This window comes from Chelonoidis abingdonii, chromosome 2, assembly GCF_003597395.2.
Source record: "Chelonoidis abingdonii isolate Lonesome George chromosome 2, CheloAbing_2.0, whole genome shotgun sequence".
Taxonomy (NCBI): Eukaryota; Metazoa; Chordata; order Testudines; family Testudinidae; genus Chelonoidis; species Chelonoidis abingdonii.
Genome location: NC_133770.1, coordinates 17,277,959 through 17,303,598, shown reverse-complemented (window position 1 = coordinate 17,303,598; position 25,640 = coordinate 17,277,959). Strand labels below are relative to the sequence as shown.

General features: G+C 44.3%; 1 protein-coding gene across 8 annotated transcripts in view; it reads left to right on the top strand.

The window, feature by feature from the left end:
• Positions 1–25,640, top strand: part of PRKAG2 (protein kinase AMP-activated non-catalytic subunit gamma 2) — a 403,677-nt gene that overhangs the window by 274,211 nt on the left and 103,826 nt on the right. For 6 of the 8 annotated variants that reach the window (XR_012655174.1, XR_012655175.1, XM_075062183.1 and 3 more), the window contains one exon: positions 2,161–2,372. The exons of 1 other annotated variant lie outside the window; for it this stretch is intronic. Coding sequence is in view for 4 of the 7 variants with exons in the window: in XM_075062183.1 (XP_074918284.1) it covers positions 2,161–2,372 (212 nt within the window). In the remaining 3 variants the exon portion in view is untranslated. Of the gene's footprint in view, positions 1–2,160; positions 2,373–25,640 lie in introns of those variants that run through there. One more of the 8 variants, XM_075062186.1, reaches the window with a different exon arrangement.

Below are 25,640 nucleotides of genomic sequence, written 5' to 3'. Positions count from 1 at the left end.
TAGCTGGCTTGGGTCAGCTGACTTGGGTTAATAGGGGTTGGGCTCTGGGGCTGAAAAATCTGTGTAGATGTTTGGACTTGCGCTGTAGCCTGAGTTCTGGGACCCTCCACCCTCGCATAGTTCCAGAGTTCAGGCTCCATACAGAGCCAGAACACTGAGATTTTTCAGCCCAAGTCAGCTGACCTGGGCCAGCTGGGCCAGATTTCTAAATGGATCTCGATGTATTATTGCCTGCTATGGGTTCACTGGGGTTAAACCTCCCTAAGAGTGATTGCACACTCTGCTAGATGATAGTCTACATCTGTAGGCCTCCTTAAAGACATTCCAGTTGCTGAAATCTGCAGGGTTGCAACATAGTCCTTGTTGCACATGTTTTCCGAACACTGCGTCTTAATTCATGCTGCAAGATTAGATGCGGCGGTAGGCAACACAGTTCTTTCTTCAATGGTGTTCTGAAACTCCCATGTCCTTAAATGGTTACGGCTAAGGAGTCACCTAAAATGGAACACTGTGGTGGGGTGCAAATCCCACATTGGACAACAACGTGTTAAGGAACTACTCCGAGCTCAGCCAACTCCATCCCACCACACCTGTAGCAAATGCACCAACTGGAAGAGGAGTTAAAAGACAGAAGTGGTTCACTTGGTGGCAGATCGGGAAAGAGAGCAAATGTGCAACGTGCAGTGGAGAAGGGCTGAGACAAAGGCCGAATCTTGCCCCAAAAACAACTGCCCAAAGCTCCCTCCCTGAGGCAAGGGAGGGCCTGCTACAGAGACAGCCTGCGAGGGAAGCATTCCCCTCTCCCTGTTGTACAAACTCTGGACTTTGGTAATTCCTTTTGTTTGGTATGAAATACTCCTGCAGGGGAAAATCGTATGACTGAGCTGCCCAGGAGGGTGGGCCGTACCAAGGAGGAGGCAGTTGCCACCCAAGAGAAGAAGAGAGCTACCATGCCACATACTGCCACCAGAAGGTGTCTTAAGATGAGCGGGCACCCTTCACACCATCTTAACCCAGACAGTGACTCTGGGACAATCACAAGGTGGGAGATAGGACGTGGCCCAGGGAAGGCAGCCTTAAGCAACCCCCTTGCTGTTAGATCACTGATTGCCCTCAAAAGGCCTGGGTCAGAGCCCAGTGGAGTGGGAGGGTCCTGGCTCCCCTATCAACAACTCTCCTGTAAGTCACAGGCCTAAGCTATGACCAGTCTGTGGCGTTCCCCTACCAACCGACCCCTGAGCAAGGACTATCACAAGCACCCACAGGGCACTGCTCGAAGGGAAAGGAGAGGTTACTCTCCTTGTGCAGGTACTGCAGTTCTTCGAGATGTGTCCCTGCAGGTGCTCCACTACCTGATCTCTTCCCCTCTGCTTCAGAACTGCCTCTGTGGGCTCTGTGGCAGAGGAGCAATGAAGGGCCCTATATAGTCTTGGTACAGGGCATGAGAATGTCATGTGAGCTGGCAGAATGGGCACTGCTACCAATAATCTCCAGTCAAAGGTTGGGTGCCTGCACACCTAAAGTGGAGCACCCACAGGGGGACACATCCTGAAGAACTGCAGTTACTGCACAAGGTGAGTACCTCTGCTTCCCCTGTACCTTTGCTCCTAATTTTATTCTAACTGCCGGCTTGGATTTTTCTTTGATAAACTGAAGGAAAAAATAAACATTTAAAGCTGTTGAGCTCCTTGCATATAGATATTCTGAGATTAGTGTGGATATTTAAAGTAGTAATAGTGCTGTACACTTACATAGCTTCTGTCATTTCCGAATGGCCATGCTTTTTCACGATAGATAGCTCCCGTTATCCCCATTTTACAGACAGGAAAATAGAGACACAGGAAGGCAAAGTGATTTGTCCAAGGTAATACAAGCTAGTGGCACAGCTGGGAATAGATTCCCAGTTCTCTGCTCTTAACCACTGCACAATGCTATCTCCTTGTATAATGGATTATACACACAGGCTACATTTGAATTATTTAAGTTTTAAGCAGAGGGAGGAAGAAATCCCCTTTAGAAACAGGAGGATGAGATGTGTATTTGTTTTTTTGAGGGAAGGGTAGAAAAATTGGTTGAGCAAGTACAGGCTCAGTTTTCAGCTTACATTCTTCTCTGGTCTTGTTTTGACCTGCACTTTAATAATAATTTCTTTGTTTACAGCCTCCAGCCTCTCCTCTTCTCCATCTACCCCAACACAAGTGACCAAGCAGCCTCCATTTCCTCTTGAATCCTATAAACATGAACCTGAGAGACTAGAAACCCGGATTCACTCTTCTCCTCCGGACACAGGGCAGAGGATTACTCTGCCTCCACCCCAAAATGCAGCCAAGCCTCCCACGGTGATGCAAACTCCCTGTGCTACCTCAAAAACAGTAAGTGGAGTATTTTGTTTAACCTTTTCAATAGGAAGAGACCTGTGTGTGTTAGTGTTTTCAATGGCTAAGAAGCTGGGAACTGTGCATGCATAATGTAGGGCAGATTGTGGGTAGTTGTACCCCTTTATATCAGGGATGTCCCAAGACTTCACCATGTTCTGTAGACCAATGTCATCTGTAATCTGAAGTAAACTATGCAGTGGTTATAGGTCCTAGCATCTACATTTTGATCTGAAGTGCCAGGTCAGGGTAGGGTAAAGTTGTTCGGCCTACGTGTTTTTTATCCCAAGCCAACCTCTGAAATGGAGCTAACAGAAAGGAGAGTTTACATAATTTTCCTGCTGGGGAAGAACCAACCACCACTTCAAGCAGAAACTCTACCATAGTATCAGCTGCACCAGTCCCTAGCAGGTTTTCTTCCCCCAGTCCAGCAAAATGAGAAAGGAAGAGCACAACCGCCAGGGGACATGGGCAGCTCCCAGGAGCAGAGACTCTCTGGCAACACGTCAGCAGACTGGATATTACAGTAGCCCTCAATGCGTCTGGCTACTTCATTGTTATACCTGAAAGGCTGGTTGTGGGTGTTTCCGACTTCCCAGCGTATTTCAGTAACACACTCATAGCAAAACTTCCCATACAATGATAGCACATACAATCCAAAAGGATATTAATGTTCAACAGATCAAGACTTTTAGAATGATACCTTACAAGGCATACTTTGTACAAAACATCCCATGATCATATCACCATAGTAAATATGGGGGTGCCAAGATGTTGCTGTGGAATGCAGAGTGTCACAATGACATTGTAAAGTGTTGTCACCAGTTGGTGTATTTTAGTGTTGGATGCATCTATATAAATGAAAGGTTGAGAGGAATGTAAATATTTAGAGCCTGATTCCCCTTTGCTTTTCACCTTACGTCATCATTTATACCTCGGCAGAGTAGGTGTAAAATGCTGCCATTCTGATTTAGTTATCTTCACTTTGCCCCAATATAAATGATGGCAAAAGGTGCAAAGCAGTGGGGAATCAGACCCTTTATGTTTCATTTTCAACAGATGTCTTTAAAACCTATTAAATCCTTGATAAGATCTACTGAGTGGGCAAAGCGTTAGGAGAATGTGACTCACCTTCAACAGCTTGGAGATGAATATGAGACTGATAGATAGGTTCAGGATTCCTGTCTCTTAGTGACTAAATAGCTCACACTTTTCTCAGCAGTGCATGTATACAGCATGGCTCACAAATCTGACCACAGTAGAGGAACATTATTATTTTATGAGCATTGCATGCATACTTTGTCTTCATTTATCCTGACTTTTTCTCTTCTGTTGTAGGGTAATAAAACATTTTGTGTTCATAAAGCACATACCGTAAACAAGTCCCTAAAAGCCTTGCTACTTATTAAGGCAGTTTTTTCTCTGGTTAATGATTATTTTAAATCCCCTCTATAGAGTATATGATAAATTATTCATGCTAACAGCTGTGGAATGCCCGTAGGTACACAGTTTTGTCGATCAGAGGGAGGCTTGTATGCAGACATGGCAACCTGTCTCAGACATCACTTAAAAGATGAAATCACGTTTCTTTCAGAAACTTTTTATGTACTAGTCTTACAGGTAACATCTAAAATTACTGTAACTGAAAGAATTTAGAAAAAAAGTCTCTATTTACTTTGCCAGTCTGTTTTCCTCTATGTAGTCAGTTATTTAGGCCCCAGTCATGCAAATATTATGCACATGCTTAATTTTAAGCATGAGTAGTTCCATTTTATTTATTAAGTATCATTATTATTTGTATTATGATAGCACGTAGGAGCCCCAGTCACAAACCAGGATCCAGTGTACTAGGATCTGTACAAACACAACAGCAGGGGGACTAAGGGGAGGTGTAGAACCAGTAGCTAGAACTAATTTTACCTTGCCTTTTAGAACTGACTAGATTTCAAGTTGTTTCTGTCCCTATACAGAACTAGCCTTTGGTGTGCCTGGGAGTATGGCATTGAAGGGGTAAAAATCTGCTAGAGAAAAAGAGAAAGGAAGAGGGGAAAAATAATACTATTTATTTTCCTCCTGATATAATCTCAAAATTTCCTGTTGTGAAGAGCACTTTGAGGGATAGAATATTATCCTGAGCCTCAGATTTTGGAGAGGGGACGAAAATGTAGGAGGCAGCTCTTGACAGCGAATAAAGAAGCATCCCTCTTCAGAGCAGATAATCAGAATACTACACACCAATCCAAGCAATTAACCCCACACCGAATGGATGTTGAGATTAATCACTATGTGACACATCTCTGCAGTGGTACTTGTGGGCACTACTTCTAAAATTTTAGATATTCATTAATATGCATACCATATTCTTTCAATAATGTATGTGTGTTTGTGTCTGTGGGGCCAGAGTGTTGTAATGAGGAATTTAGCTGATAAGAGATCAAAGCTGTAAAGAGAGATTAGCATGCACTACATTTAATAGGCCAAGTGCAACTTGATTTTTCAATGTACAGTTCATGAGACAGCTTGTACTTTGACCTTGTGTTGTTGGGACTATGTGACCTTCAGGCAATAAGTGGTGAATGATGATAACTTATTCTTCTTTAATGTGAAATTACTAACTATGGAATGCAAAGAGGTTGTAAATTTAATAGTGAACATATTTCCCGGTTTCTGCTTTGCCCGTTTTGAAATGGAAAATAATGTGCTGAGCTTAAAATTGCTGTTGTCCTTTTTATTCCCTCCTCACTCCTTCCTCTGCAGTATTATGGGTCGATGTGATGAAAGGACCAGGGTTCCATTTATCACAAAAATGTACATGTTTGCAGAGGACATCGCTCCCCAGCCCATTTCAGGGCCTTGTCCTCCCCTCCATGAGAATAAATCATGCGGAGGAAAGAACTCCCTGCTTATCAACCTGTGGAGCTTCCTTTGAATTCTCCTCCTATTGGGGAAGGTAGGGTTTGTGCCTCCTGCCCCTCCCAAAAGAAGCCAAGGGTAATGCACCCTTAACAGCAAGATCTCGAGGAGGCAAGAGCATCTGCACAAATGCCCCTTGCCTCCTCTATGCCCTCTGGTTCTATAGTCTCCCACCAGTCTCTGTAAACATGGCTTTTGGTCATGCATTGGGCCACCCCTCCTCTTACACTGTGGTTATTCCCCTGCATCCATCTAAAGGGGACTCCTCAGCAAGAAAGGGAAGCCTCAGCCTAGAGCCCTGCAATGGGACTGGGGTCCCACAGAACTGGCTGCCATAATAGCAGGAGTGAGGTGGGAATGGGATTAAAAATAGTCCCACACAGAGCTCTCAGATTTGGCTGTTTTACTCTGCAGGTATTTCTCCTTTGGGAATTCTGTGCCACTGTGCACGTGCAGAATTTATGCTCCCGGTCCCCCACAGATTTCTTTGTTTCCTTGCAGAAAAATCCCTTTCTGACAGGAAAGCAAAAGGAAGCCACAAAAGTGGTCATGCGACCCTCCCCAGCACTATGTTTTGGGTGCCCATGGCAGCCAGCAGAGAGGCAAATCACTGTGGGGTAGGGGGCAGGACTGGGGAAGACATGGCTGGTGGCTCCTAACCTGCACTGAGCTTAGCTGCTAGTCCTGGCTGGGCTGGGCAAGACAGGACTTCCTCTTCCCCTGCACTGCATCCAGGTCAGGCCCACCCCCAGATTTCTCCCCCGGCTGTAGGAAGTTCTGCAAACTCCCCACCTCTCAGCACTTCCTGCACCCATCGCTTCCCAGCTGCAGGGGGAGGGCTCACTGTACAGGGAGCTGCCCCCCATCCATCCAACTCCTGTGCATCCACATCTGGAAGAGCCTAGTCCACATCTGCTTTACCCATTCCAAATTCACAGCCCTCCAAGTGAGGAAGGAGAGGGGGAATGTGCTACAGAGATGGAACTGTACCCTCCTCCACATCTAGACATGAAGGGGAATATGGGGCTTCAGTGACTTCCTGGCTCTTTAACAGTGGCACATCTCTCTGGGGCTTTTAATGCTCCTCCTTAGCCAAACTGTAGTAAACTCACAAACACAGCTGTTCACCTGTTTTGCATAAGGAATGATTACATCACACTCTCTTCTGTGGGCAGGGAGCCTGGGAACAAGGCTATGCACAGTAGGTCCCTCAGTTTGGCTCTCTCTCTAAAAGCTGTGCCACACATCAAAGCCCCATAATCAGGCTGCTTTATTGCAGAGATTTAACTCTTCTGACAAAAACTGGAACTGATGTTTGAATCTGAAGTAGTCTTACAAAAACCTCGTGAGTTGGGGAAAGGGAGTCTGTTCTTTCACTGTACAGAGATTCAGAATTTCAGCATTCAGGTGATTTAAGGCAGTATATTAGTGTGCCAAGACATTACTGTGACTCACCATTGATTTATACTCCCGTAAACTGATTACAGAAATTAGAGATGAAAGGATTTAATAATTATCTAGTCTGTTACCTGCTAGTGCAAGAGCCTTTCCTGGAATACGTTTCCTAAAACAGTTATAGCCAGTCTAGTTTTAAATGCCTCATATTATGTGATGACCTCTGCTTACTTCTCTGCGCAAGATTATTACAGAGCCTAATGGATCTCAGTGGGCCCTCACATCTTTATTTAAACATAACTGCCAGTGAAACAGTTGCAGTCCATGTGAAAGTTGTAGTTAGTTAAAAGCTGGTGTATACATTCATCTATTGGACAGTAGTCCATGACTGATATTTGGTTACCAAACCCAATAAATAAATAGCTTTTTAAAAAGAGTATATATAGTTAGCTATCTGACAACTAAGTGGGGGTATTAACATTTCTCTACAAGTATCTGAAATGTTTAAATACCAGTGACCTGATTCTTCTCTCCTTTGCTTAAGTGTGTATCACTAATAACTCCATTGAATTAAATGGAGTCATAGTGGGGTCAGATTTGTGTGAGGAGGAGAGAATCAAACCCAGTGGTGGAGGAAATATTTAACAGCGTGAGGGGACTATAACTAGGAGCAATGGGATGAAAACACGAAAAATATAGGCTGAATATTAGGAAAAATATGCTAACATTGGGCTGTACCATTCCACTGTTCTTCAACCAGCTATACCTCTTCCTTAAACTACTTACTTGGTTTTGAAAACAATGTGTACAATCATCCCATGATGAAACTGATGTAGTTATACACTAGTTTCTAATTGATTGCTGTGGCTGTGAATGCTATCTTCTGATCTTGTAAGGAAATAACATTCCATAAAGGCATTCTCTGTGCCCTGAGGAAATTAGAGTGCATGCGTAAGATACTGCCCCCTTCCCTCTGCAGACATAAATCCAGTTTAGATGAGTGAGATCAGTTGTTCACACCTTCAGGGCTCACTTCACCCTTATCCCTAGAATCCCAGGACTCTTTGGCATTGAGGTTGGAATCCTCCTGCTTCCAGTGCCTGGCCTACATTGGGGGCTGTGACGGATCCCTGGCATGAAACCTGGAATAGTGGGACTGCTGTGCCTTTAACTCCCCTCCCTGGATTCTCTCTTCCAATGCTATACTTGTGAGAAGTGGCAAACCCCTCCAGGTGCTGTGATCACTCAGCCAACAACATACAAGGACACATCCACCTAAGTTGCATGAATGCTCTCCAAGCCACTTATGAACTATACGGAGGGAGACACCAGCAAATCCCCCCAGGTCCCAGACTTGCACCCCAGAAATGTACTGTCTTACACTGCTCAAGACCTTCTCTTGAACAATGCAAGCTCATTAATTAGTTCACCACTTCATCAAAAAATAGTGGACATGCACTAGCCTTTGTAATCTGAGCAGATTCCCCAAGCATTTTAGACAAACTCAGTGGAAAGGATAAAACATTAAAATTTATTAACTACAAAAATAGATTTTAAGTGATAAGTGTTAGGCATAGAGGTCGGAGTTGGTTACATAAGAAAGAAAAGGTAAAATCACAGTCTAAATTCTAAACTTGTTATGCTAAGCAAGATTTGAATCTAGCCATTTTTCTCACCCTACTAGACGTAAGCAGCTCAAAGTTCTTTGTATACAGGCTGAATTCCCATTCTTTTTGCCTTTAGAGTATTTGAGGGAGGAGAGAGGCCCTGGGCTGATGTCACAGTCTCCAATTTATACCCCCAGTCCATGTGCATGGAAAGATACTGTCTCAAACAGGGAGTCAGGGATCACACATTCTGTGTCCCCTTCTGAGTCACTGGCCTATTCAGCTAAATGGCAGTGATTCTTGCTGTGGTCATTGGCTTGCAGAGTTCAACCAATGTTGGCTTCTCTTCAGGATATATTGGAATACTTGCTGCATCTTCTGTCATTGGGCCTTGTGCTTAACTCTCTAAGGATGCATCTGGCAGCTGTCTCAGTGTTTCATTCCCCCGTTCATGGAAGATTTAGTTTTTTTTCCAATGCCCTGGCTGCAAGATTATTAAAAGGGCTTCTTTGTCTCCATCCCCTGGTATGAGAGCTGGTTTCTCTGGAGGACCTTAACGTGGCCCTGGTGGCTTTGAGGGAACCTCTGTTCCAGCCTCCTGCATCCTCTCCCTTCCCTTTTTTGTCAGAAACATGCTTTCTTTGTGGCGATAACATATGCAAGGAGGGGCTGTGAGTTGCGGGCTGTGAGTTGCAGGCTCTGAGGGCATATCATCCTTATATGCAGTTCTCCAAAAACAAAGTGACTTAATGACTGCGCCTTAAGTTTTTGTGTAAAGTAGTCTCTCAGTTTTATTTGAACCAGGTGGTGTATTTACTTGTCGTCTTTACTAAGCTACATTCATTTCCAGAGGAGCAGCATCTCCATCCGTTAGATGTCTGATATCTAACCTTCTACCTGGACAGGACTAAAACATTTCATGCTTTGCCTTGCTTGTTTGTGTCATATGCGTATTGTATGAAGGTGCAAGTGGTCTCTTCACAAACAAATCTCTAGATGGAAACATCCTGTATCAAGACTACATATAAAATACCGTTGACTATGGCTCCTCAGTGGGTGTGAGTTCATTCTAAGAGAGTGCAAGCTCCATCAGTGTTCCTAAGTGACAGCTCAATACTGGACATTTGCAGGACTGCTATGTGGTCATCGATACATATGTTTATGAACTATTATGCCATACATCATCATGCAAAAAATCCTGCAACATTTGGGAGGGTGGTTCTGTAATCTCTGTTAGACTGAGATCTACCTCCTGTGGGTCCTGCTTGGCATGAGTCATGTAATTGGAGTACACAGCTGCATCTACTCAAAGAAGAAATGATTACTTACTATAACTGTGGTTCTTCAAAATATGATGCAGATGTGTATTCCACAACTCACCCTTTGTCCCCCTGCATTGGAGTCGAGTCTCAGGGCATGCAGTATGAAGGGACTAAATTGGGGTCAAGTCAGAGCTGCCTCATACATAGGGCCCTACCAAATTCCTGGCCATGAAAAATGCATCACAGACTGTGAAAGCTGGTCTCCCCCAGTGAAATCTGATCTCTTGTGTGCTTTTACCCATACTATACTGATTTCACAGGGGAAACCAGCCTTTCTCAAATTAGGCAGCCTGACCCAAAAGGGAGTTGCGGGGGAAGGGGGTTCACAAGTTTATTTGGGGGTGGGGGGTCATAGTATTGCCATCCTTACTTCTGCGCTGCCTTCAGAGGTGGGCAGCTGGAGAGAGAGGTGGCTGTTAACTGAAGTCCCAGCTCTGCAGGCAAAAGTACAGAAGTAAGGGTGGCAATAACATACCAGGCCATCCTTACTTCTGCGCTGCTGCTGACAGCGGCTCTGCCTTTATAGCTGGGCTCCAGGCCAGCAGCTGCTGCTCTCCAGCTGTCCAGCTCTGCAAGCAGCACAGCCACCACCATCAGCACAGAAGTAAGGGTAGCAGTACCGCAACTGCCCCGCTCCCCACAATGACCTTGAGACGCCGCCACAATTCCTTTTAGGTCGGGACCCCTACACTTACAGCATTGCCAAATTTCAGATTTAAATAGGTGAAATCATGAAATTTACTATTTTAAAAATCCTATGACCATGAAATTGACCAGAATGGACCAGGAATTTGGTAAAGCCCTATTCATGTAGCCAGGGGAGGGGCTATGACCATGAGGCACAATCCCTGCCTCCTATGAGTACTGCAAGGCAAAATTCTCTGGTTCCCGTGCACTGGGCGCACACACCTAAGTGGACTAAATGTCTGCCTCACATATCGAAGAACCAGTTGCAGTAAGTAACCATTTCTTCTCATTAAAAGAGGCCATGTTATAACAGTAATGGACTGTGTACTGCCCAATTCAGCATAAAACTGCAGCTAAGGAAGAACTGTTTATGATGATTTGCGAGCTATATTTTAGCAGTTTAAGGCAAGAATACAGAAAACTATTTACCATCTAGGCTGTTCATTTACAAGAGTGTATGGATTCTGCACCAAACCCCTTCATGAAAAGCATAGGACAAGTTCCCTGGAACCTGAACCTGCGTTACCCACTCTGAACTACTGGCCCAGATGTGGAGCACAGCTGGCAGCCATAAATGGGGTGCAGGCTGGGATCCACAGGAGAAAACACTGTGGATTCTTAACCATCCACAGGTTTCCCAGTCCATCTCCTGCATTTGTAACGCTGCTGCATATTGTATCCCCCACATCCAACAAATTAAGTCCTCTCAACAAGGTTGCCTGTAATCACTTATAATGTTTTAAGACATGTAAGTCCTGATTTGGCCTTGAAGGGAAATGTGCAGTACCAAGTGGCCATTCCTATGACTCTTCCTCCCCTTCTCCTTCCCTAGTCCCATTCTTTGCCTAGGGAAACAGGGTCTATGGCAGCAACTCTGAAAAGATTGCTGCATAAAGGAAGGGGAAATGTACGACAACCACCTTTCCCCGGAACACACCTTGCTTCACTCCATTCCCTGTGATATTCGGATTTTGCAGATTTCTGCCTAAGCAGGAAGGGACCATTTAGCTCCTTAAAAATGGAGCATGTGTCTACCTTTAAAAATAATTGCAAGCAGCCACAGTTGGCAATTGGAAAGTCAGCTGCATTGGGGTGCTGACTCATAATGGGACTAGATACCATCTCAGCAGCAGCTTGGAAAAATGTTTTCATTGTGTTGGTGCAGTGAACACAAAATATTTATTCTTTGAGCATATTCACAGCAGTGTTTTTTCAACTGGAACTAAGGGTCAGGTCATGTGTTTTTATGATGGCAATGATTTGTATAGTACCAAAGATGTGCACTGTTCTCTATCATTGTAAAAATAAGACAAGGTCCCAGCCCTGTAGATCTCACAATCTAATGTATAAAAACAAAACAATGGCACAATCAGTAAAATACCAAATCATAAGGCGGGGAGTACTGGGGAAGAGGGATGTCATGACAACAAGGGGACAGGGTCAGAATTCTCTGGAGGGAGGAGCTTTTAACTTGATCACTTGCATATGTAGGGTTACAATCATTTAAATAAGTTATTAATTTTAAAAGTTTTGTTATTACTATTCAGATTAGAAGTTGGCTGACAGTGGAGGGACTTGGGGGAAATCTAGAAATATGCCATTTCCCCATGCCCCATAATAGGAAAAGTTAAAAATTATGATTTGAAGTTGTGTATGCATGGTGCTGTGCAGACAAATAATAAACTGGATCCCTGCCCCGAGGAGCTTACTGTGCAAGGGCCTGACTCTGCAAACATTACCACATGTGGTACTTATTCCCATGAGCATCAACAGCACTATTGATGGTTGTAAGCACTACTTCCAGTAGTGTTTGCAGGACAGGGTCTAAGTGTAGCCATAACACTACTAGTGATGATGACACACAAGGCAGGATATTGAGGGAAGGTAAGATGGAGGTTACAATAATACCTAATTTTGTGGTTGCTCTGGGTTGCTATATACTACTTTTCTTGTTCGTAGTTTGATTGTGTTTAGAAAAAGATTATGGTCCTGATCCAGGAAAACACTTAAACACATGCTTAATTTTAAGCACATGAATAGTCCTGTTGACTTCAAAAGAATTGCTCACATGCTTAAAGTTAAGACCCTGCTTTAATTGCTTTGCTGGATCAGGACCTATATAAATTTATTTGTTAAAAGATTTAAAAGATGACTAGGAGGGATACTGGGGATGAGAAGAGAAGATGACTGCAGAAGTGGTGTGGAATAACGGGTAATGGATTTGAGACAAGCACAAGAAATTGGAGATGAGGAGTGAAGGAAGAGAATAGGAGGAAGAGGGTAAAGACAAGGATCAGGAAGGAGATGATAGTTTGACCACAATGAGTCAAACAATTGGTGAAGTCAGACTCAATCATTGGGCAGCCATGATAGCAGTAAGAGCAGCTGGCTGCAAAAGTACCACCCTGATGCCCTTCTGTTGGTGGGAGCTACTGGTTAAGCCTGGGGATTGTTACTTAGAAATTGTAATGATGCCCATTGCCTCAGCACCAGGGCCCTTTATATCACTGGAAACAGCCCTTTATAAAGAAATAGTCCTACAAAAGAAAAAATATAGTAATAGGCATCTCACTCACCCACATCTGTTAAGCATTCTGATAGGGTCAATCAAAAACTTGTCCTAGCCCCTAAGTTTTACACTATGACTGAAGCTTACCAAATTTGGGTTCTGATGGACCTCTGGAGTGAGCAATTTCCAGATGTGTGAACCTCCATTGAAAACACATGGTCTCTCTCTCCTCTTGAGGTGTTTAACCTCAGAAATAGACAGCAAGCATAACTAAGAGGATCTTAGCCCCCATGAGGGTACAAAGGGAGAGCAGCACAAGCTGGTCACCTAACAATTCTCCTCACTACTTAGTCTTTTATAGATATGGAGGTTACACTTTGAAGAGGGAATACCATTGCCCGCTCTTTATACCTTTCAGCAGACGCATCAGCATTTGGCTTTTGCAGTCTCATGGAAATGTTTTGGGATACAAAGAACATCTCAGTTAGTGAGCTAATGAAAACAAGAGATTCAGAGTGAGGTAGCGTTGTCTAACCGTTAGAGCATTAGCTTGGGATCTGAGAGTTCCATGAGTGGTTACAGATGTGTATTCCAGTCAACTGCACATGTGCCCAGTTCACTGAGGCCAGAGGGCTTTCTGTAGTAGAACCCATCAGGGTGACACATGCACCCTACACCACCTCATAGCCTCTCCCAAGACTACATAAGGGTAGCGCTGCCCCTGTCCTCCTCAGTTCCTTCTCAACACCTATGGCCTGAGTCAAAGTTCAATGTGAGGTTTACCTTGTGGTTACTGCATCAGTGAGTTTTCTCCCTGCCTTTTTTGTGAGTAGCTAGTAATTAGCAGTTAGTACCCAGTAACTTTGTTCATTTCATATGAAGTCCTGTGGTATGCTCTCACCAAGCTTTAAGCACTGCCTGTCATGTGGGGCAGCTATCCCAAATAATGACCCCCAAATGCACTGCCGTTTGTGTCTAGGCGAGGGATACAGTAAAGAGAGGTGCAGTATCTGCCATTCTTTCAGCCAAAGAACACAGACAGCCAGATATCTGAATCTTAAATAGCACCTCATGCAGAAGGTGATGAGGCCCGGTTCAGCCCCAGGGCCTTCGTCAGATAGCCTGGCCCCTCAGGCAGCTGCTGAAGTTATGGTAGTCATGACTAAGACTCTTCTTGGAGAAAAAGGCTGATCTTCCTCCCTGGGGCCTCCATGAATGAGGACCCATAAAACCAGCCAGAACTATTCCAGATTGAGGAGAGACTCTCTTCTTCCTCAAAGAAAGGCTCGAAACATCACCGGGACTCCTCAGGTACTCAGGGTAGAGTTGGACCCTTAACCTATATCTCCCCAGTACCACAGCAAGAACATATCAGTACCTTAATGTCAAGTCCAGTACCATCTGTGGAATGGCCATTGACTCCGGAACCAATGCGCACAACTGTGGCACCGAAGCTGTCAGTACCAACTAGTTCACAGGCTTATCAGGCAGCAACTGATTTGCTTTGCGTCTCGGTTCCAGGCTTTCTTGTGGTACATAAGTCCTTTGTAGTGGAGGTGCCCCAGCTGTTGCTGGCCCATTTGGATCTGTTGCTTTGGTGCACAGGCTACCATCTGTGCTGGTGTTGGTATCAGCTAGAAAGCCTACAAACATTGTGACTTCAGTACCATCTTTGGCACTGACACTCTCCATGTCAGTACTTTAGTTATGCCTCGACTTCAACAATGATCTCTTTCTTGGCACCCACAGCTTTGGTACCTGGGCATTTCTCTGACAGGGTACGAATGGTACTTCATACATTTGCACCAGTGTTGAAGTCCATCCCGGCACTGAGTGTCAACATAGTCCGCTCAACATCTTATGGTGCATTTGCAATACTAACTACAGTGTGGACTTCAGTACTCTTCTCATTGGGCTACAGACAGATCAGAGCGTATAGTGGTCCCTTCTCATTTAGCTCCTCTGTTGCCTACAGATTATTCAAATGGCTCTTTGCAGCTTGTTTTTGAATCCTCTTCTACTTCACCATCTCCTCCTAGGCATTGGTCTAGTAAGCTTTCCAGGCTGTTTCCAGAGGGAGAACATTTTACCAAGAGCAGGACCATTCCTATAATACAGACAGGTCATTATGGCCCAGTACCTACTGGCCTCCTGTCTCCAAGGTCCTGATCATCAGCACACTTGAGGTCGAGATCACCAGACTGTTTGGCCAGTTGACTTCTATAGCCTCCTACGTTGGGGGCACCTGCAGATGTTGTTCTCACTGAGCCATTACCACAGGAGGATCCATTGGCTCCTGTTGCTTTGTCACCCTCCTGACCAGATGATTCATTGGATCCAGATTTCTCCTCCTCTATTCTGGAATTTTAAGTCCTATCAAGATCACCTAAGCTAAGTTTGTCTAAGAGAACACAGACAATCTCTGGACATTCTTCCGTTGTCAGCACCTGAGAGGGTTGCCCTCCCTGCAATGAAACTCTTTTGGAGCCAGCAAAGACCTTGTGATGCATACCAATCTCCTTAGCTCCTACAGGTAAGACAAACATTACTATGTCCTCATGAAAAGCTTTGAATGTATTTATTCCCACCTGACCCCAAACTCCCTTGTGGTCACTGTCACCAGTGAGAGGTTGCAACAGGGCAAGTTCAAATTAACACCCAAAGAAAAGGAGGCTGTGGAGAAAGAGATTTATTCTACCTTGTCTCTCCAGACATGCATAGCTAATCAGCAGGTTCGTTTATAAAAGAATGACTTTGTAAACTAGATCACGTCTAAATTCACTGAAAAACTCCCTGAAGATGCAAAGGAAGAGTTTAAGGCTTTCCTGGCAGAAGGTCCTCTAGCAGCCACATCAGTGATCCAGTTGACGCTTGACACAGCAGATGTTTCTTCTAGGGTATGGTCTCTGCAATAACAACTAGAAGAACCAATTAGTCACAAAAATTCCAGTATAGCCCCTGACATCCAACATACTATACCCTTTGGCTGGTGAGTTTCTGTTCTCTGAAAACAATGGAGATTTTTACACTCATTTAAAGAATCCCTTCCTACACTCTGTTAGGAGACTGCGCACCAGCCACCAAGCGATGGCAGGACAGGGTTCAGGAATCATAGCACTATCAATGGTATTATAGGCAAGCAGTATTACAACAGTACTACAGGCAACCTACTTACACTTCTTCTGCCAACATGTCTTTCCAAAAAAGAGACATAAATCAGAGGAAGAAGCCCTCTGGCTTCAACTCCAACCAGCCAACTTATTCTTAGTTATCCTTTGGTAAGAAATCCTTTTGACTTCCGCCTTGAGGACAGCAGTCAAATTACTGGCAATCTTCTTGTCATTTCTCTCCCATTTGGGGCCAGATTATTCCACTTTCTCAATGCTTGGGAAGTCATAACAATGGACAAATAGGTCTTAAGCTCTATGCAACTGTGATACTCTATCCAGTTTTTCTTAATCTCCTCTACTTGCCCACTTGTTCCATCCCTTTTCAGGTTCTCGCTCATGAATTGCTGCTTCCACAAGAAGTTACTTGCTTTAGGGACTATAGAAGAAGTCCTCTTCAACATTAGGGCAAGGGGTTTTACTCATGGAACTTTGAGACCCATATTCAACCTTCAGAATCTCAACAAATACATCAAATATATGAGATTTCATATAGTCATCCTAGTGATGATCCTTCCCTCGCTAGATCGAAATAATTGGCTTGGTGCCCTGGATCTTCACAACACTTACTTCCATGTGGCAGTATTGCCAAGCCACAGGAAGTGCCTGAGATTCATGGTCGTAGTACTCCCATTCGGCTTGTCCTCAGCCCTGCCTGAATTCACCAAATGCTGGGCAGAGGTAGGGCCTATTTGCGGAGGGCGGGGATTCATGTCTTTCCTCTACTTCGACAACTGGCTGGTGTGAGGCAGATGTGAAGGCTAGGTTCTCCACCATATCCAGTTCTTGTATTCTGATTTGGGACTCTCTTAATCACTCAGGTTGAAGTTGTTTCACTGTGTATAAATTGTCACTGGAGCAGAGAGACTGAATCTTAGGTCTCCCACTTTCCAGGTAGGGAAGTAGGTACCCTAACCACCAAGCTGTACAGTCACTCACTCTCTCTCTCTTTTTGCCTAGTGATTCTAGGTTTTTATCCAAAGTGAAGAGATTAAGGGAGCTCCACATCAGAATATCCCATAGTTCAGTGGTTAGAGAACCCTCCTGAAAGATAGGAGACCACTGTTCAAATATTTTCTCTCTCAGACAGAGAGGGGAATTTGAGTGTAGATCTCCCACATCCCAGGTGAGCACTTCTAACTACTTGGCTAAAAGTGGTAAGGTGGTCACCATTCCCACCCAGATTTTGATTGAGACCCAATCTGACAGGAGTGCTTAGAGGCCATCTACCAGATCGGGTCTCACAGGTGAGATACACACTCTTCTGCCTACGTTCCCCCAGTTTGTGGATCGCACTGGAGCTAAAGTGGGAGATAGGCATCTGGATTTCTAGACTAAGGCAGAGACAGAAACTTAGGTGATCAGAGAACTTTTATAGCAAAAATGTAGCTATTGAATGTAGGCAACTACAGGATAAGGTGGCAGCTGAGTGAGGGTTTTGTGTATCGCAGTGGTGCCCAAAACTGGGATTTACCTTTGAGTACATTTGGGGATCTGGGCCTGAGTTATTTTATAGATCACTACCCTGTTGTTAGACTCTGACTTGAAGTAACAGTTTACATACAGGATCACTGCTGAAGTAGATCACTGCTTTGGCTCCCCACGTTTAGAGTTTCCTCCTAAACAATTCAGAAATATATTCAAAACTGATCATTTTCAAAGAATTAGCATATGACTTTCTGATAAAAGCACAATACACAAATTAGTATGCATACATGTTCACCAGCTATGAAATTGTGAACCATAATGTAGGCTTTTATTTATTTATTTTAAATGTTTTTAGCTCTAGTGGTTGTGAAAATAACTTTAGAAACAAACCAATGCAGTGGTGTAGGCTGGCATCTACAGAGAGCCTTAAATAATACTTTTTATTTCTGTAATAGGTGTTAACTCCTCTCTCCCTCCCCTGACGAACACCACCACCTATTCTGAACTCTAGGTGACTTTACCAAAAGTTAAAGATAGTCAAAATAAAATTAAAACCAGCAGTTTCTTCACCTTCATAAGTTAAAAAAATAACAACCAAGTACAGGACCACCAAAGCCAAACCAACCTCCTTCCTTCATAAATAGCCCTTATTGTATCCCTGTCTCTCTAAAGGAGTCTTGTAGTAAGTATGCCATGGATACCATATCTGGAACTCCCTCCCTCAACCCAAAATAACCAAAATCAGAGGGCCCTTCATGGAGACTGCCCTGTCAGCAGCTTCTTCTTTTATACTAAAGAGACTCTTGCTTGAGCACCTTCACTGATCACAACTGGCAGTATGGCACAGGGAGCGAGGTAGTCTCTGTTAGGCTAGTACAAAGCTCTGAGAGCTGTGAAACAAACCTCTTACCTCCGTAGGCCGTTGTAGTGGCTTTGAGTGGTTCCTCCCTGTCAGCCTTGGAAAGACTCAAGCTCCAGAGCCTAAACTACATATTTCTCTCAGAGTACAGTAACTCCCCACTTAACGTCCTTTTGTCCCTGCTCAGTTACAGAACATGCTCCATTTAAAATTGTGCAATGCTTCAGTATAATGTCATTTGGCTGCCTGCTTTGTCCACAGCTAGCAGCCCCCTAATCAGCTCGCCTACACCTCCCCACAGTGCCTCCCACCCGCCGGCAGACCCCGCAGATCAGCATCTTCCCCCACCTCCCCCTGCCTCCTGCCTCAGCTGGCTTGCGGCGTTCAGGAGGGAGGGGGGAGAAGCGAGGACTTGGCATGAAATCAGCAAACCAGCTGATTGCTGCTGGCAGGAGGCAGGGGAGGGAGGAGGGAGCCTGCATGCCGAGTTCTCACTCTTCCTCTCTTCCCCCCTCCCTCCTGAACGTTGCAAGCCAGCTGATTGCTGCAGGCAGGAGGGAAGGGGGAGGAGTGAGGATGCAGCGCACCTCCCCTGCCTCCAGCAATCAGCCGACTTGCGGTGTTCAGGAGGGAGGGGGGAAGAGCAAGGACTTGGTGCACAGGCTCCCCCTCCCTCCTGAATGTCACAAGCCAGCTGATTGCCACAGGCAGGAGGGAGGGGGAGGAGGGGGGAAAGAAGAGGCAGGTTAAGGGTGGGGGCTTGGGGGAAGGGGTGGCATGGGTGGGTCAAGGGTTGAGCCCCCCCGCCCCTGGTACTTGCAGAGTAGGGGAAGTTGCTGCTCAGGATCAGCATTGAAGAAGAAGTTAATGATCAAAGATTCAAGAGATAGTAAGGGTAATGGAATAAAGTAAAAGCTGTTTATCCGGCACTTCACCAGCCAGAAAGCTCTATAAACCGACATTTCTAATCTTCATTGAAATTCCAGTTTAAAGTCCATTTGGCGCAGGGCCGGCCGTGAAGCATGGGCTCTGGGGGGGAGTTTGAGTGCAGGAGGGGGTTGGGGGCAGCAGGTTGGGGCATGGGGTGCCAGATTCAAGGGGCGTTCACCTTTGGGCGGCTCCCCACAAACGGTGACCTGTCCTGGCTGCTCCTAGGCGGAGGCACAGCAGGCAGCCTTGCATGCTGTCTATGCCCGCAGGCACCGCCCCCACACTCCCATTGGCCATGGTTCCCAGCCAATGGGAGCTGCAGAGCTAATACTTGAGGCAGAGCGGGGGCAGTGTGTGAACCTGCCTGCCACCCCTCCACGTAGGAGCAGCTGGGACAGGTCGCCACTGGGGAGATGCCTGATGTGAGTGCCCCCTAGATCCGGCACCCCACACCTCACCCCAACCCGCTTCCCCAAGCCCCTTCCTGCACCCAAACTCCCTCCTTCTTTGTTAAACGGCATTTTTCACTTACGGGCACCCCCCATTCCTGCAACATGCTGGATAAATCAGCTTTTTACATATAAAAATCATAACATGTTTTCTAAAGCCTAAACTTAGTTTAACAGGTTAACTGCCTGTCTAAAGAAGTTTATCTCACCCAAAGCCTTTTGCAGCATTTTCCACTAAGGCAGGCAGAGATCCAGTTTTCATGAATGTAAACACGGTGCCTGTTTACTTTCCTGCTGGAGGATCAAAGGGTGTCTTTTTGCCTTCTTAGTGGCCCCAAAGTTCATTGTCTGTACTGAGTCAGGATAATTCCCATGGTGCTGTGCTGCTGCCCTTTTGATATCATCTCCCCCTGTTTACTCCATATGTAGATGTGTAGCCATTGTATTAGCTTACAATGCTTTATTCACATGCTGACAGAGACAAATGAATAAACATCTTTCCTCAGACACAAAACATGTTTTTTGCAGCTTTGTAGTCATGTTGGTCCCAGGATATTAGAGAGACAAGGTGAGTGAGATAATCTCTCTTATTGGACCAGCTTCTATTGGTGAGAGAGACCTGAAGAAGAGCTCTATGTAGCTCAAAAGCGTCTTTTTCACCAAAAGATGTTGGTCCAATAAAAGATATTACCCCCTTTGTCTCTCTAGAAGACCTGTTTGTCAATTCTGCCTTGAGATGGTCTTTAAACCACATTTTCAGTATACGTACATAGCTCCTTATTAGTATTTGTACAGACATTTCACGGTGATAATGGTGACCAGCACGCATAATGCTGGCTTTCATTTAAGATATCGTATGACATTCTTTGGTGAAGCAGAATGTACAGGATATTCTTGTAACTCCCTTGCCAGTTGGCATTAAGAGTTTTTTGGGTCACAGTAATATTCTTACATTTGTAGATGTATGTAATGTGTATTATAGCATCAGGTATCTTAGCCAGATACCTCTAGCTCTCTCCCCACAAATATATAACTTTTGCAATTCAGCCTTGAAATGTGTACTCAAAAACAATTTCACCAGGTGTTAGCGTGTCCTAATTTATTACTAGCAAAACAGGTCAAAAATGGTTTCCATTTTACATATTGCAGACATGTTCACCAAAAGCATTACATTTTTGTTACGTATTGGTTGGAAGAGCTGTACTAAGATGCCAAAATTTTCTGGTTCAAAATGTAAGTTTTGTGGTTAACTCACTGGCACAATGCTGTAAGGACATTCTACCTTTGTGCAAGATAATGGTCAAGAATCCTGAAGTTAGCCTTTCTGTTAAGGATCAGTTACTGTTCCCATTGAAGTCAATAGCACAACTCCCAGTGACTTCAGGAGGAGGATCAATTCTCTGAGATTCTCAATAATAGAACTGTAGGGAAAATATAGCAAAAATGCTTCAGAATAGTAAGTTCTCCATTTCATCCAGTTTCCTCATTCCTGACTCTGAGCTTGCTATCCACATATGATTGGTGATAGTTTCTTTAATTGTTCACAATGGGCTAAATTCTTTATTACACCCCTACATTCCACTGAAACTAAGATCCACAGGTGTAACTGAAGGCACAATGTAGCATCCTTTTTTAATATATTAACTGCTTAAATTAATATTATCTATAATTAAAGATAAGGATGGCAGAACAGCTGCAGCTGGGAGACTATTTAATGCCGGTAAACTGGGAAAGGATTTCCCACCCAACCAATCCCACTTGGGACTGCTGGTGGATACAAACTTCTAGTGAAAAAACTGTTTCAGGGAACCCTTCCTTCACAAAGAAATTATTAAATATGTGCTGTTTCTAAGAGGCCCATCAACCATAGTATATAAGTCCCAAATACAGCAATTAAGACTGGCATCACGTTATCAATGTCAGACTTTATTGATTTTCCCTTTGCCAGTCCTTGGGCACTTTGCTTCCTAATTTGTGTGTGCGTACACGATTTCCTTGTCTTTGGCTATGGTGGGAGGAGGTGGGTTTTCCATTATGCTCTGAAGACTGTTGAGCTTGTCCTTAAACTCCTCTCGTCTGAAAGGCCAGAATTTCTCAAACCTTTGAAAGCTAAATCACTCTTCAGGAAAATGAAACCAATTGTCCGCCTCTTCAGCCCTGCTGTATGTTATTAAATACGTACACATTTTCTGTGCCCTTAACCCAGCTAGGTCTGTGTCCCCTGAGGAGATGTGCCCTGCACTTTAGGAAATGGTATTCTGTTCTATATAGGTTCTTTTATGATGCTCATCGCCATAGTATCTGAAGCACAGGCGCAGAGTTTCCGTGTGTGTGTGTGTGTGTGTGTGTGTGTGCGCGCGCGCGCTCCCCCCAGGCCCTGCCCCCACTCCACCCCTTCCCCCAAGACCCCACCCTCACAAATCCCTGCCCCACCTCTTCTCGCCCCCACTCCGCCCCACCTCTTCTCACCCCATTCCTCCCCCTCCTCTGAGTGCACTGCATCCTTTGCTCCTCCTCCACCCAGAGCCTCCTGCAGACTGCAAACCAGCCAATTGCAGAGGGCAGGAGGCGCAGGGAGGGAGAGGTTCTGATAAGAGGCTGCCAGTGGGTGTTCAGCAACCACCATTCCCCCCGCCCCCCCACCCCGTGGGTGCTCCAGCCCCGGAGCACCCATGGAGTCAGCATCTATGATCTGAGGGCTTTCCAGTAAGTGACTCAAACAACATGATCGCATATCTGTCGCTTGTTGTTTGTTCTTTTATCTTCTCTCCAGGGGAAGAGTCATGTGCAGTGGAGGGTCTTGTATTGGTAAAGTTTCTTTAAAAATAAATAAATAAATAAAATTGTTGCTATGAGTTTGTTAGAGACAGCAAAGCCAAAGAAATGTGCCTTGCATTTAGAGCAGAAAGAGGTAAGATTTGTGATGGCCATTAATTCTTGGTAATGTAAGTCATTTTACAGTTGTAGGCTCTCACAAGCGTTGTCCTCCAGTATGATTAGCTGAATTATTCCAGAAGAGCACAGCTGTCACTATGGGTCAAGAATGGAGATGTCCAACCCATTGAGGACCTTTCAGATTAATTCAATACTCTGTTCTCCACTGGCTCACTTCTGGTGTTGAGAGCATGGAGCACTGATGTGTGCAGTGTTCTCAGGGATTTGTTCTTGTGACAGATTGGGATGCTGCGTTCTACACAAACAGGAATGTTTGGTTTCCTACCACCTTCACACACATACAGTAAATAACAATAATTATAGCATCTAATGTTTCAAAAGCCCTTTAAGACTAGAGAAAATTTTATTACATCCCCTCCAGATAGGCGAAGAAAAACAGCTCAATGTAGTATTTTGGATGAGACATCCCCTTCCTTACTAATTTGTTTGGGGCTGATGCAGAATGTCATCACTCCATGGGTCTTGCATCTGGGTCTTGAGATTCCCAATCAGTGGTAACCTCCTGCTCCGACGCAGTGGCTTGCTACTAACTGAGTGGAGAGACCATGAAACCTGAAACTACATCAGGCAGGCCTCTCCCAGGGTCTGACTGGAGAAATACCAGGACCACTGATAGGTGAGGGCTTCCTACTTAAACTCAAAAAGAAACACAGAAAGTTGTCCACGCATCTGGGCTCTACCTGCCTGCTACACTGGACCCTGCCTTCTCACCTGACTCCTAGTTACTGCTTCCCTGCCTTGTTTCTGCCTTCTTGTCCTGTTCCAGGTTCTTGATCCTTGCTCCCAGTCTCAAATTCCAACTCTGACCCTTGGCTCAACTCATGATTCTGATTCTGGCTCTGACCCTTGGCTTGACTTCCAGTTCTGACTCCTGCTCCAAATACTAGACCTGGTGCCTATATCCCAGCCTCAACAGTTTGTGCAGACCATTACCCTAAGAGGTTGGCCTAGGAAAGGTATATGGATGGAGCCAATTGGCCAATCTCCGCTCCGGGAAGAACCAGGCTAGGCCAAGTGAGCAGGCTGCCAGCCAAACAGAACAGAGTTAAGTTGCGCAATTGCTGAGAACCAACCGTTGCAGGCGTTGGCAAGCCAGCACAACACTGAGAATACAATTCTGTGGGCACAGCCTGTGGAATCCACTCCAAGTAGCATCACTGCAAATCCTTTGCCAGAACGGTTTGATGGTAATCCTCAGTGTTTCCAGGAATTTGTGAATCAGTAGCGCCTTCAGTTCTAACTGTCCCCAGACATACTCTTCTGACCATGCCAAGGTATGCCTGGTAATTAGTTCACTGTCTGAGGAAGCACTGGATTGGGCCTGGCATTCCTGGAAGGCAACAGCCTGATACTGTCAAACTGGGACCCTTTTCTTCAGTTGATATCATCAATGTATAGGGCCCTACTGAATTTGTTGCCATGAAAAATGCATCATGGACCGTGAAATCTGGACTTTTGTGTACAGAGATCCTTTACTGGAAACTCCACACTTCCTGCACAGCTGTTCTGTGCAAAATCACCCAGACATCTCCACTCCAGGGTTTTAGAGGTGTTGAGGAGCATGTGTCCAGCCCTTTGCACTCAGATGGATTGCAAACGTATATGCCCAAAGTTAATTGTACAATTATATGCAGTTTCGATTTTTGTATGAGGAAGGGTAAGGATCCAGTTGTGGTGCTAACTTCAGCATCGCTACATCCACTGCATCAGGCTGCTAATAAACTATGAAAATCAGTTCTACACAAGTCACACTCTAGCAAACAAGTAGGAGACTTTGTTCATAGTTCAGCGAGCAAATCTAACCCTTTTTCTTTTCTGACCGCTTTAGCCTTTATGTATTTCTGGAGCAAAACTAATTAAACCAGAAACAAGGAATAACAATATTTTAAATTAAATGTGCTTAAACAAATTGCTACATAAGAAGAATATTTTGGGCTGCTTATATGACTAGAAAAAACTAAAATATGCATTGTTGCATTCTGAACAGAATAACTGTTAAATACTCCAGTTGTGTAAGACTATAATTGTAGCATGAAACATTAGCAAATAGTGGGAAAATTACCATTTGTAACTATTCATGCATTCAAGATGGTTGTGCCTTGATTTGCATTTAGATAGGAATTCCTTCTTGTGGCTCTCCAATCTATTAGGCTTCAAAAAGCAACGGTTATTTTTTCTTCTTTGTAGTACTTGCAAGGACATTAAAACTTTACTGTTAAACTATCAGTTGTACAACTGGCTCCCCAAGCATAACGGGAACACTAATGTCAATAACTTTTCTGCTAAGGAAGAAATGAGTAGTGGATGCATGTCTGGGAATGCACATTTTTTTTTAAATGAGGGACAGGTAAGACTTTTCTTGCATTACTTTAGTAAATCTGTTTCATGCGGACTTGTCATTTGCAACAAAGTTTTTCTGAGTCTTTACCCAGTCATTTCAGATTAATATGTAACCTTTTGTATTATTCAAACACAACTTGCTTTAGAGTATTTTAATTTAAAATGAAAGTTGGTTTCTGGGAAAAAGGCAAACAAAGATGTGTTTATTTGTAGAAGGTGATTTAACCCACTCTTATGTAGGAAACACTCAGAGTACTCAATTAGAATTTACATACTAAGCCTAAAAATTTGTTTCTAGAGATGATCCAAAAGTATCTAAATTGTCTTAAACTTGGGAGAGTTTAGATAAAATGGGGCCCAAAGCCAGCACTATCCCTGATGGTGTTTGCGGGCAAAAACAGAAGAAATGAGCTCTTGTCAAAACCTCCCCCAGTTCTATCCCAGCTCTTTGTTATTAACGTGTTGGATGATGTGGACCAGGGGTCAGCAACCTTTCAGAAGTAGTGTGCCGAGTCTTCATTTATTCACTCTAATTTAAGGTTGTGTGTGCCGTTAATATATTTTAACGGTTTTAGAAGGTCTCTTTCTATAAGTCTATAATATATAACTAAACTATTGTATGTAAAGTAAATAAGGTTTTCAAAATGTTTAAGAAGCTTCATTTAAAATTAAATTAAAATGCAGATCTCCCTAGACCAGTGGCC